At 48.4% G+C, this 13,705-nt stretch overlaps 1 protein-coding gene across 1 annotated transcript in view; it reads right to left on the reverse strand.

Moving 5' to 3' along the window:
- Nucleotides 1-13,705, reverse strand: part of CSMD2 (CUB and Sushi multiple domains 2) — a 653,486-nt gene that overhangs the window by 268,484 nt on the left and 371,297 nt on the right. The window contains exons 11-12 of the mRNA XM_050747220.1: nucleotides 5,888-5,991; nucleotides 1,966-2,078 (exon numbers count right to left, since the gene is read on the reverse strand). Coding sequence (XP_050603177.1) covers nucleotides 1,966-2,078; nucleotides 5,888-5,991 — 217 coding nt within the window. The remainder of the gene's footprint in view (nucleotides 1-1,965; nucleotides 2,079-5,887; nucleotides 5,992-13,705) is intronic.

Consider the following 13,705-nt stretch of genomic DNA (forward strand, 5'->3'; position numbering starts at 1 on the left):
CCAGGTTGTATTATTATCTGTATTTCACAGATGAAGAAACAGATCTTGAGAAAGGCTCCATGATCTGCCATGGAGCTAGAAAGTGACAGAACCAGGATCTGCACACAGAGTCTAAGTATTTTCTGTCTGCTGTTCTGCCTTCCCTAGACACATAGCCTCCTATTCTTAAAAAATCTCAGTATAGCTGTCATCTTTACCCCAGGAGACATCACTGTATGACAGTGTAGGATGGGCTAGCCTCCTGTGATGGGGTGAGCTGTGTTCCCCAATAAGACATGCTGAAGTTCTGACTTCTAGTACTTATAAATGCGACCTTATTTGGAAACAGAGTTGCTGCAAATGTAATCAAGTTAAGATGAGACCATACTGGAGTAGGGAGGGCCCTTAGTCTAATATGTTGGTGTCCTTATAAGAAGAGGACAGAGAGACACACAGGAAGGTATGTGATGACAAAAGCAGAGATTGGAGTGATGCAGCTACAGCCAAGGAACAGCAAGGACTCACAGCCACCACCAGAAGCTAGGAAGAAGCAGGGGAGGATTCTACCCAGAGTCGGGGCATGGCCCTGCTGAGCCTTGATGTCAGACTTCCAGGCTCCAGACTGTGAGAGAATAAATGTCCATTGTGTGAAGTCAGCCAGCCCAAGAACACGAATACACCTCCTGTGTACTTGTACCCAGTTTGGAAACAGAGTACAGGTCCTGGAGCAGGAGGAACCTATGGTACACTGGGGGTATGGTGTGTGAGCCACACTGAAGGGACACCTTCTCCCCGCTCCCTGGGCCCCTGTCTCCCTAGTAGCCACCTAGTCATTTTGAGGACTTTAGGCTCACTTTTGTGACAAAACCCTTTCCTGATCCCCTTTCAGACGTTCCTGAAAAGATGTCTGCTGCCTTCTCTGTGCTCCCACTGGCACTGTCCAGGCAGCTCTTCTGCATGCCACTTCGTTTGCTTTCCCGTCCATCTCACCACTAGAGCACAAGTCCCTTGAGGCAACGCCTAGACTTGATGGGTCTGTCCCTGTTGCGCTGGTCTAGTGTCTGGTACCTAAGAGGGGCTTAACAGTAACTTGTGGATGGCTTCTCCTTCCATCTTTGCAGGGACTGGCATTAGCTGTTACCAGCCAAAGGGGGTTTGGAAGTGTTCAGAAGGATGATGTTGAGGGTATCTTCTGGGCCCCAGGTTTTGCAGTTCCCTTAATGCCTATTCTAAGCAAGAGATAAAGACTCTTGTCTGCATCTTTCTCAGGCCACCAACAGTGGTGTTTATCTGTTCCTAGCCCTATGCACAGAGTCACTCACTCATCACATGCTACCCAAATAGGGTAGCTTGGGAAGCTACTGTCCTCTCTAAAGATTTTAAAAATAAGTGACACCTCTTAAAAGTCTCCATGAACCAGGTATGAACTGGGGATGGAACTGAGGTGTGCATCTGATGCTGCGTGCCTAGTATTTTAAGTGTTTTATCCCAGATCATCCTCAAAACAACCAGAAGGGCCTCAGAACAAAGAGAGGACTGGGGCTCAGAGAAGTGGAATAACATGCCTAAGGGGGAGGAAGCTAGTGCAGGGGAGAACCAGGATCCTAGGGCTGGGAGCGGTGGCTCACGCCTGCAATCCCAGCACTTTGGGAGGCTGAGGCAGGTGGGTCATTTGACGTTAGGACTTCGAGACCAGCTTGGCCAACATGGTGAGCCCCCGTCTCTACTAAAAATACAAAAATTAGCCGGGCATGTTGGTGTGCACCTGTAGTCCCAGCTACTCGGGAGGCTGAGGCAGGAGAATCACTTGAACCTGGGAGGCAGAGGTTGCAGTGAGCTGAGATCGTGCCACGGCACTGCAGCCTGGGCAACAGAGTGAGCTCCATCTCAAGAAAAAAAAAAAAAAGAAAAATTCTGACTCCAAATCCAGACCCCAAGTCTCTGACTCCCAGGACACAGTTCATCTGGCTTGCCAAAAGCAGTTACCTTCATAAGAAGCCTTGAATCCCAGGGAGCTGCCACTGCCATCAGTCTGGAAGAGGAGCCACATTTGATGATTGGTGCTGACAATGAGATCCGGGACCGATGTACCTGTCAGGCTGGCAGGAGAGAGATATTTAGAGGTATGCTCTCCACCATGACACCCGAATAGAATGACTGCCTGACTGATGATATCTAAAGGACTATCCAGGATCCAGGCTCACTTGGGCAAATTCTGGGCCCCACTGTGTTTCCGACATTGGAGCCCAGCAGCATGCTCTCCATGTGCTGGGAAGACTCATCCTGTCTCTCCCTCGGCCATGGGTAGAATCTCATGGGTTGAATCTCAACTTTTACTCCCTAGCCCAGACCCTTGGGTTCACAAGGGAGATATGTGTCCTTACTTGCTCAGGGGACAGGGATAGTTAGAGCTAAATCCAATCAAGGGGGTATCTACATTCTTGCAACTTTTGATCTTTTGTGTGACCTGTATTGCAGAAAAGACCTCCCCTACCCCCACCTCCTTGCTGTCTTTATGTGGGTTTCCCCTCACAGAAACCCATTTCCCCAGTTGGAACCCAAGTCATTCTTTCAATGAACCATCTCCTTCCACTCTAGGATCAGGAAAAAGGCTTAAAGTACAGTCATTATCTGAGGGCCACATTCTTTTTGAAGAAGAGGGTTTAAGCATGGGTGCGGGGGAAGGGGGATTCAATTCAGAATCCCAACCCCAAGCACCTACCCATGTAAGATACTGTGCTTATCAATTTCCTACCCATTATCTCATTTAATGGCCCCGCTGCCAGGAAGGTAGGGGTTGTCAGTCCATAGTACAGATGAGAATACGGAAGTGCAGAATGGGCAGTGGCTTCCCCAAGGTCAACCTGATACAGTGGCAGAACTAGGAGTCCCCTGTGCAGGTTGGGATTTCCAGAAGAAATCCAACCTCATCATTTTGTTGAGATCAGATAAATTACCAGCACAGATGGAGGCAGGGGGTTGTGGAGTGGGCAATTGAACTAATGAGTCCTAATCTCTGCTTCACCCAGGGTCTCAGAGCTTGGGAGGCTGTCAAGTCGGCTGCAAAGAGGTCATCACACCATGGGGGATATGGAAGTAGAGCTGGGATAGAGCACCTGGGATCCAACAGCTTGGCCTGTGTGATGTCCCTGAGCCTGGGCTCTGACAAGCTGAGTAAGGATTGTGGCCAGGCCAGTGCTGGCTCCTGACTCTGGGGTGCTGATGAGCAAGGGAAAAGGCTGGGACCCCTGCTTTTCCTCTGTTTGACCCAATTACAACACCAGGCTCTGAGTCTGCCATTCATTTGCTGTGGGACCTTGGGCAAGCAGTTGAGCCTCTCTGGGCTTTTTCACTCTATGTTAAATGAGGGGATTGTATGGTATGATCCTCAATAGCCTTTTCAAAAGCTCTGCTATTCCAAGGTTTTCTCTATGTCAAAGCACACTGGGATTGTGGAAGAAAGAGAGCTAGGATCCTAGTCTCTTGGGCACAAAGAGCTGAGGCACCATATGGGTCAGTAAACTAGGGCAGAAAATGAGAGATGGGGACGCACCAAGTGAGGGGGAAAGGTAAGTGTGATGGTGAATTGCATGTGTTAACTTGACTAGGCCACAGGGTACCCAGATACTTGGTCAAACATTATTCTGGGTGTTTCTGTGAGAATGCATTTGAATGAGATGAACATTGCAATCAACAGACTGAGTAAAGCAGATCGCCCTCTCCAAGGTGAATGGACCTCATCCAATCAGTTGAAGGGCCAAACAGAACAAAAAGACGGACCCTCCTCTGAATAAGAGAATTCCTCCTGTCCAATTGGCTTTAAACTGAGACATCAGCTTATTTCTGGTTTTGAACTTGAACTGTAACATCAGCTCTTCCTGGATCTTGAACCTACTGGCATTTGGACTGTGACTACATTATTGACTATCCTGGGTCTCTAGCTTCTTAACTCACTTGGAAGATCCTGGGATCTGTCAGTCTCCCAAAATCACATGAGACAATTCCTTACAACAAATTATCTGTCCGCCCATCTAATTGCTATTTGTTAGTCTGTCTGTCTGTCTGTCTATCTATCTATCTACCTATCTATCTACCATCTATCTATCATCTACTTATCATCTATCTGTGTATCATCTATCTATCATCTATCAATCAATCATCTATCATCTATTTTCTATCTATCATTATCATCTATCATCTATCAATCATCTACTTATCATCTATCTGTATATCATCTATCATCTATCAATCAATCGATCAATCAATCATCTATCATCTATTTTCTATCTATCTATCTATCTATCTATCTATCTATCTATCATAATCTCTCTCTCTCTCTCTCTCTATCTCCTATTGTTCTGTTTCTCTGGAGAACCCTCACTAATACAGTGAATTAGGCATGGGGCAGAATGCCCTGTGGGCTCACGTTCCATTCCTTTGTCTGGAGAAATCCCAGGTCCCAGCCATGTCACCTGATTCACTGGGTACCATTGGATAAGATGAGTCATGTAACTGCCTGTATAGCATCATCTCCAGGTAGGTGCAGGGAAGTTGCGAGAAATACCCAGAAAAGAACAGCCTCTGGTCAAGCCAGCTGTTACTAAATGGCCATTTCTCATTCAGCATTAGAACCGGAAAGAGATATCCTGGAGCTAGCCTTGTTGGGAGTGTGGCATGGGACATTGTCCTTTGCTGAAATCAAAAGAATGAACTTGAGTGCTGGTTCTGCTATCAACCTTCTCTGAAACCTTTGGGCCTCAGTCTCCCCATCTGTTAAACAAGAATAATAACACCGGGGCTTGAGTGAGATAACTGATGCAAAAGTTTCCATCCCAGTGCCTGGGAGCATGGTAGGTGTTTAATGTTGGTGACCCTCCACCTCCTTCCTGGAAAGGAGGTGGATGTGGTCAGGCCTGTTTGTCTCTGAAGCTGAGCCACATGCCCTGAACAGAAGCATTTCCTGACTTTTTTTTTTTTTTTTTTTCTGTTTTTAGACAGGATCTCACTCTGTCACCCAGGCTAGAGTGTAATGCAATGCTCTCAGCTCACTGCAGCCTCAACCACCCAGGCTTAAGCTATCCTCCTGCCTCAGCCTCCTGAGTAGCTGGGACTACAGGCGTGCACCCTCACATCCAGCTAATTTTTGTATTTTTTGTAGAGATGGGTTTTCACCATGTTGCCTAGGCTGATTTCGACCTCCTGAGCTCAAGCAATCTGTTCACCTTGGCCTCCCAAAGTGCTGGGATTACATCAGTGCACCATTACGCTTGGCCTTTTTCCTGGTTTTCAAGTCAGGCTATTGGTGGTGGGCAAAAGAGAAGCTAAATGGTCCCAAAGAGCACAGGCTCAACATAGTGGAATCTCATGACAGCTTGATATTCTCCTCTCCCTTGTCTGTAACATGTCATACTGGTCTTTTTCAGCTCAGGAAGTGTGGCCACTATGTCTATATGGTCCTGATTCTCTGAAACCATCCATTTCCCAGGGAGTTCTGAGCACACAGAAAGATTAGCAACTCATTTGCATTATCTCTGTCTGGGGTCAGGCTGCCATGGCTGGATGTGGCCTGGAGTAAAAACTGTCAGGGTGGCAGTATCAGGGTCTGCATGGAAGCAGCCAGCCAGTGGAAGGCTCCAGGTTCATCCACAAAACCTCCATCTCCCCTGCCCCCTGACAGACTGCTCATTCTGTTCACATTTCATACGAATTCAGTGAGAAGGTGCCCAGTGCTCTTTTCCCCTTGGTCAGAATAGAGAGAGGTGGAGGGATTATTGCTGAAACTACGAACACTGCAGGATACTGTCTTTGCTGTAGCATGGTCTAGGGACCAGGCAGGACTCCACAAACCCCACCTCACCAACCCCAGCCACCATTCCACCTTCCAAACAACACGCCCCACTGCACTTACATGTAGAGAACTGTCTTCTGGTCCCCATCCTGACCACCATCCCCGACCGTCAGGGTGTCATAGCCCCTCTCCAAATCAAACTCCTCAAAGGCAAGCTTGATCACCTGGGGAGGGAGCACAGGGTTAGGAGCGGGTAGGGGTTGTGAGGAAGGCTTCCAAAGCTTTGAGGGGAGGAAGGATTTTCTGTGTTATGTCCCAATGCTCAGAGTCACTGGTGACACCATCCTACACAAACTGACCATTTCTGTGCCACTTGAATGAGTGAACTATTCTCTCTAGGCCATGAGGTCTCCAGGGCCCCCTGATGTTTCTGAAGATGTTCATGGCACATCTGGCCAATTCCGATGGCTGTCACAGCAACCAGGCACATCTGGCCAACAGCGAGATGATTAGACTCTTTCTTCACGCCTTAATGCATAGAAATCCCCACTGGCTTGTTGGCAATTTTTCAGGCCACATGTGGAATCTCAGCTCTCTTGCCCCCAGGGACCTGCAGAAGTTTCTCTCATCTTCTCCTCTGCCTGCTTTTCTCCATCCTTTTCATTTGTTTATTTGTTGAATAAATGAATGTTCTCAGAAAGAGATTTCAACAAGATTCCTCCCTCTTGTTTTAATCCTGCCTTCCACAAATATTTACTAAGCACTCGCCATATGCCAGGCTGGGCAGTGGGTTTCCACAGTGAGCACGACATGGTCCCTGCCCTTGGTAAGAAGGGGAGATAGAAATGCAAACTGATAACCACAGCACTGGGGTGCGATGGATGCTACAGGGGGCTGGGGGAGCGAAGAGGAGCCTATGGCTCACCCAGCTGGAGTCAGGGGCAGGCACTACTGGACATGGGGGTGTCTGAGGAAATTCTGAAGGCTACTGATGACCCTGTCAGGCCAAAGGGGGATGCTTGGAAAGGGAGGGAGGGGGATGCTCTAGGAAGGAGTCAGGTGCACAAGGCCTGAGTTATGGCAGAGATGGAACATTCCAGAACAAATTATTCAGTGTCTGTTGCTAACAGATCTGCAAACTGAACATACCTGCTAGCTGCCTGGCTCTGGGGGATAATGTGACCGGGCCTTCAGTGCAAGGAGGTGACTTGGGAAGGTCTAGAATTTGAAAAGTTTCCCTGGAGCTTGGTTCAAAAAGTCTCATACATCTACCCTCCAAAATTAGAATTTATCCCGGGGAGGAGCAGTAGAGTTTTAAATAGTGGGTGACAGGGACACATAGGTGTTCGAGAAAATGTCAGTGTGGCAGTATATGTGGAACTGATTCAGGAGTGAGGCTGGTGGTGAAGATGGTTGCAGGCTTTTGTGGTAGTGCAGGTGAACGATGGAAGAGTAGCAGTGTGGACGGAGAAGAGGGCAGTTCCTCGTGATATTTAGGGCTTTGCGACAGGATGCATGTGGCGCTGAGGGGAGGGAAAGATCTAGGATAAGTTGCAGGTTTCTGGCTTGTGCAATTGGATGGGTGGGGGATGGTGCCATTCATAAGGACAGGACACACACAGGCACCCACTCCTGATGTCTCATCTGTATCTCTTTTTGTCTGTTTCAGTCTGGTTTCAATCTGATGATGATCTTCATTCCCCCAACAGGGAGAATGAAGTTGCTCCTTTGCTTTCTGTTCTACAACTCAAGGAGTATATAATTTCCGTGGATATTTTTTCCTAGTTGTGGCTGACACCTTCTGCAGGTTTCCTCCATCCAAACCAAACAGTCCAGCACCCACGTCCTGCCAGGGACCCTGCAAAGCGTTACTGCAAGGTGCTTTCTCAGGTATCCCAGAGGCAAATTGACACTGCCCTCATTCATAAGCCTGGGTAGTGTCTATGCAGGGCTCCTCTGAAGTGCCTGAGAGTCACAGAAAGATGCATCTCTGGATAATAGTATCTGAGCACATCAGTGGGTCTACAGATAGACACAGAACAGGAAGGAAGTGATTGCTTTTGACTGGGAGAAAGGTTAAAGGCGGCTTCCTGGAGGAAATGAAACCCAGGCTGAGTTTGGAAGATGAACTGGAATTCAACCAATGGATATGGAAGGGAAAGCAACCCAGGCAGAGGGAAGGGCAGGGGCGTGGAACAGGGTGATTTGACCAGAGAGGTCTAACTACTGTGTAGTTGTTTAAGTGCGGGGGAGGTGAAGCGTGGCGATATGAGAGAAATAGGAGGAGTCAGATTATGAGAGGCTGCTGGTAATGCTGAGAATTTTGGGCTTTGTCCTAAAGTCAACGGGGAGTTATGGAAGCATTGGCAGCAAAGGCATGACATGAGATTTTCGATCTAGGAACAGGAGCATTGAGGAAGAGTTGAAAGCCAGGAGGCCAATTTGTAGCAAGGTCTAGGTGAGGTGGGATGTGGGACTGTAGTAAGGTCTAGGTGAGGTGGGATGTGAGCCTGTAGCAAGGTCTAGGTGAGGCGGGATGTGAACCCGTAGGGAGTTCTAGGTGAGGCGGGATGTGAGCCCGTAGCAAGGTCTAGGTGAGGCGGGATGTGAGCCCGTAGCAAGGTCTAGATGAGGCGGGATGTGAGCCCGTAGCAAGGTCTAGGTGAGGCGGGATGTGGGTTCGTAGCAAGGTCTAGGTGAGGCGGGATGTGGGCCCGTAGCAAGGTCTAGGTGAGGCGGGATGTGGGCCCGTAGCAAGGTCTAGGTGAGGCGGGATGTGGGCCCCGTAGCAAGGTCTAGGTGAGGCGGGATGTGGGCCCGTAGCAAGGTCTAGGTGAGGCGGGATGTGAGCCTGTAGCAAGGTCTAGGTGAGGTGGGATGTGGACCTGTAGCAAGGTCTAGGTGAGGTTGGATGTGAGCCTATAGTAAGGTCTAGGTGAGGCGGGATGTGGGCCCGTAGCAAGGTCTAGGTGAGGCGGGATGTGGGCCCGTAGCAAGGTCTAGGTGAGGCAGGATGTGAGCCTGTAGCAAGGTCTAGGTGAGGTGGGATGTGAGCCTGTAGCAAGGTCTAGGTGAGGCGGGATGTGGGCCCGTAGCAAGGTCTAGGTGAGGCGGGATGTGAGCCCGTAGCAAGGTCTAGGTGAGGCGGGATGTGGGCCCGTAGCAAGGTCTAGGTGAGGCGGGATGTGGGCCCGTAGCAAGGTCTAGGTGAGGCGGGATGTGGGCCCGTAGCAAGGTCTAGGTGAGGCGGGATGTGAGCCTGTAGCAAGGTCTAGGTGAGGTGGGATGTGGACCTGTAGCAAGGTCTAGGTGAGGTTGGATGTGAGCCTATAGTAAGGTCTAGGTGAGGCGGGATGTGGGCCTGTAGCAAGGTCTAGGTGAGGCGGGATGTGGGCCCGTAGCAAGGTCTAGGTGAGGCGGGATGTGAGCCTGTAGCAAGGTCTAGGTGAGGTGGGATGTGGACCTGTAGCAAGGTCTAGGTGAGGTTGGATGTGAGCTTATAGTAAGGTCTAGGCGAGGTGGGATGTGGACCTGTAGCAAGATCTCAGTGAAGCAGGATGTGAGCCTGTAGCAAGGTCTAGGTGAGGCGGGACGTGGCCCTATAGCAAAGTCTAGGTGAGGCGGGATGTGGCCCTGTAGCAAGGTCTAGGTGAGGCAGGATGTGAACCTGTAGGGAGTTCCAGGTGAGATGGGATATGAGCCTGTAGCAAGGTCTAGGTGAGGCGGGATGTGGGCCTGTAGGAAGTTCTAGGTGAGGTGGGATGTGGCCCTGTAGCAAGGTCTAGGTGAGGTGGGATGTGAGCCCATAGCAAGGTCTAGGTGAGGTGGGATGTGAGCCTGTAGGAAGTTCTAGGTGAGATGGGATGTGAGCCTGTAGCAAGCAGCATTTGGAGTGAGTTAGTAAATAGGAGATGAGATTTGTTAATAGTGAGTGGGGATTACTTGCCCTTTCTGGGTTTCCTATCCAGAATGTTCCCTGTTGGCTAATGGCATCGTCACGGGATCATTTGCTCAGGCTGGGATCTCCTACCCATCTCTCACACTCCACACTCCTGCTTTACAGAACATTTCTTGGAGTCTCATTTCCTAGCATGAAACACAAGGAGGGCATCTCTGCACCTGCTGCCTGCTGACTGCCCTCCACTGCACAGCCTGTGTGGCCACTTGAGGCCCTGGGCATTCACACCAGGGCAGTCTATTCATGACCCTGACTTATGCAGGCTCTTCCTGCTCCCTGTCACTGCCCTAGCATATTTCTCCTCATCTGTGAGCCTGACTTGTCTCAGTTCTCTCTGACTAACCTTGACAAGGGGAGCAGCCCCTGCTCAGTCCCTTCCTCTCATCTGTTTTAGCACTTACCTGCTGGACTGTGATGGGTCTGTTCACTTATTCCTCCACTACACCATGAACTCCTGGAGGGCAGGGGTCAGGCCTCACTGCCTCTGTATCAGTTTCTGTCGGTGGGCCAGGCCCATGCCAGGGGCTGACAAAATGTTGACTGGGAGAACATTTTCCAAACTTTTCCCACTTCTCTAGCATGGATGGATTGCTAGGCTTTCAGACCCTTCACAGTTGTTACCTTCTAGAACAAAGGTTGGCAAACTTTTTCTGTAAAGGGCCAGATAGTAAATATTTCCCCCTTTGTGTGTCATGTGATCTGTGTCACAGATATTCAACTCTGTTGATGTAGCATGAACATAGCCATACATGATGTGTACATGAATGGGTGTGGCTGTGTTCCAATAAAACTTTATTTAAAAAAAAAAGCAAAGAGCTGTATTTGGCCTGTAGGCTGTAATTTGCTGATCCCTGGTCTAGGAGATTCTTCAAGACAATCATAGTCTTTGATCATCTTCTCTTATGAGATTTCATCACTCTAAGAGCTGGTACCTACAATGTGCTCAATTCTGTTCTGAACACTTTACACATATCGTCTCATGAGAAATGCAGTACTATTGCAGGAAGTCAGGGACCCCGAATGGAGGGATTGGCTGGAGCCGCAGCAGAGCAACATAAATTGTAAATATTTCATTTTAATATGGACATATATCAGTACCCAAATAATACTTTTATAATTTCTTATGCCTGTCTTTACTTCAATCTCTGAATGTAAATTGTGAAGATTTCATTTTAATATGGACATTTGTTAGTTCCCCAAATTAATACTTTTATAATTTCTTATGCCTGTCTTTACTTTAATCTCTTAATCCTGTTATCTTTGTAAGCTGAGAATGTATGTCACCTCAGGACCACTATTGTGTTAAATGTACAAATTGATTGTAAAACATGTGTGTTTGAACAATATGAAATCAGAGAACCTTGAAAAAGAACAGAGTAACAGCGATTTTCAGGGAACAACGGAAGACAACCATAAGGTCTGACTGTCTGCAGGGTCGGGCAGAATACAGCCATATATTTCTTCTTGCAGAGAGCCTATAAATGAACATGCAAGTAGGGAAGATATCACTAAATTCTTTTCCTAACAAAGAATATTAATAATTAAGACCCTGGGAAAGGAATGCATTCCTTGGGGGAGGTCTATAAATGACTGCTCTGGGAGTGTCTGTCTTATGCAGTTGAGAAGATAAGGACTGAAATATGACCTGGTTTCCTGCAGTACCCTCAGGCTTATTAGGGTGGGGAAAAAACCCCACCCTGGTAAATTTGAGGTCAGACCAGTTATCTGCTCTCGACCCTGTTTTCTATTGTTTAAGATGTTTATCAAGACAATACGTGCACCACTGAACATAGACCCTTATCAGTAGTTCTGAATTTGCCTTTGTCTTGTTTCCTCAGAAGCAGGTGATCTTTGTTCTCCTTTTTGCCCTTTGAAGCATGTGATCTTGTGACCTAACTCCCGGTTCTTGCACCCCCTCCCCTTTTGAAATCCTTAATAAAACTTGCAGGCTTTAAGGTTCAGGTAGGCATCATGGTCCTACTGATATGTGATGTCACCCCCGGAGGCCCAGCTGTAAAATTCCTCTCTTTGTACTCTTTCTCTTTATTTCTCAGCTGGCTGACACTTATGGAAAATAGAAAGAACCTACACTGAAATATTGGGGGCGGGTTCCCCCAATACAGCACAATAGCTACTTTGAGTACCTCCATTTCACAAATGGGACAGGCTAAGCACAGAATTTAGGCAATTTTCCTGGGGTCACACAGGTAAGTGGAAGAGCCATGACTCCCACCAGGCAGTCAGAGGCCAGGCTCTTTGTCACTCTGCTCTACCGCCTCATGGTGTTCCAACAAGGTCACAGGCCCACAAGGTAGGAAGCATGACTTAAGCCTCTGTTTTCTCTCAAACTTTCCTGGAGTTCTTTTTTCTGGGTCCCAGCAGGGGGTCAGGAAACAGTTGCTGCATATAAAACACCACAAGGCAGGTAGTGTCTTCTGCTGGAGGAAGGGCCTGGGCTCTGCAGGGACTGAGGGGCCTGGCTGCACATTCTCACCATATCAGCCCCTTCCAGCCAGCCCTGGGGCAGAGAACACTGCTCACCCAGCCACCTCCAAAAAGGGAGTGTATGATTATTAGGCCTATAATGGGAAAATATTGCTTTGAAGGCCAGAACCCAGAGCTATAAAATGATTCACATCACTGGTTAGAGCTGCCATTGATGTGAACCACATTTCAGAGTGCCGACCCTGATGCAGGAGCTAATTACACAAGAAGACTGTTCAACATACACAATGCTGCAGTTTCGGGACGAGCCTCTAGTGCACAATGTACTAGCGCTCTCTTTTTTTCTTTTCTTTTTTTCCTTCTCTGCTTTGGCTTTTGTTTAAAGACAGGCTCCTATAATGACTCATTAACTAACATGCAGATCAATCAAGCTCACAAAGCGCCTTTCGGAGGCAGGAGAAATGGCAGCACATGAAATAGGCATGATCACAGAGGCACATTTGTATACAGCTCAGACACCCAATTTAAACCCATTAGATAAATGAATAAACAAACCCATCATCTAGGACATAATTACTGAGCACCTGCCATGTGCCAAGCCCAGAGCTAGCTGCTTCCCATAAGTTATCTTGCCTGCCTGAAAATTTAGAGCAGAATCTAAATGCCGAGGACATGGTGCCGGTGGTGAGTGTTGGAGGAGTGCAAAGAGGAGAGAGACGGAGGGAGTCCATGGAGGAGGTGGGTCTGGGCCTGGCGGGATGGAGAAGGGTGTGTGTGGGCTCAGCCCAGGCTACATTGTGAGCAGTGAAGGGCCAAGGAGGGTGGGACAGGAAGAAGAGCCTGGCTGAGTCTGCAGGTGATTTTACCTGTAGCCAGAGCAGGCAGTCTGGACTTCAGGGTCAAGTTGATGGCAAGCTATAATTCAGTGTGAAGAGAGGACTAGAGGCAGAGAGACCAGGGGGAGGCTGATGCAGGGTCCAAGAGCATGAGGAGAAATTAGGGGGTGTCATAGCCACCTTGTCCTAAGAATCATGGGGGATGGAGTGGGACCCTGGAGGACACCCACTAGAGGCCCTGGAGAACATTCTCCCCTTGCCACATGCTGTCCAGGATCAGCCAAAAGACAGGACTCTGGGTGCTGCCAGCCTGTGCCCAATGCCTGTACAAGGCTGCAGAGGATCTGCCAGCTCAGGGGAGTTTTGTGGGAAGCTAGAGTCCCGGGAGATGTAGACTGAGGCTGTTTTGTTTAAGGACTGTTTTGCTACAACACTCTCCTAACTGGGCTGTCTGTCTCTGCTGCCTATCCTTCACTCTGTACTGAATACTCTTAGCACCTCCCTATCTCCTACAGCAGGGGTTGGAAAACTAGCTCTCAGACCAAATCTGTCCTATAGCCTATTTTTACATGGCCCTTCGAGTTAAGAATAATTTTTTTACCCTTTCCATGAGTGAAAAAACAACACCTACAACATAGAAGAATATGCAACAGAGACCTTACATGGACTTTAAAGCTCAAAATATTTATTGTCTAGCTC

Source organism: Macaca thibetana, chromosome 1 (genome assembly GCF_024542745.1).
Source record: "Macaca thibetana thibetana isolate TM-01 chromosome 1, ASM2454274v1, whole genome shotgun sequence".
Taxonomy (NCBI): Eukaryota; Metazoa; Chordata; class Mammalia; order Primates; family Cercopithecidae; genus Macaca; species Macaca thibetana.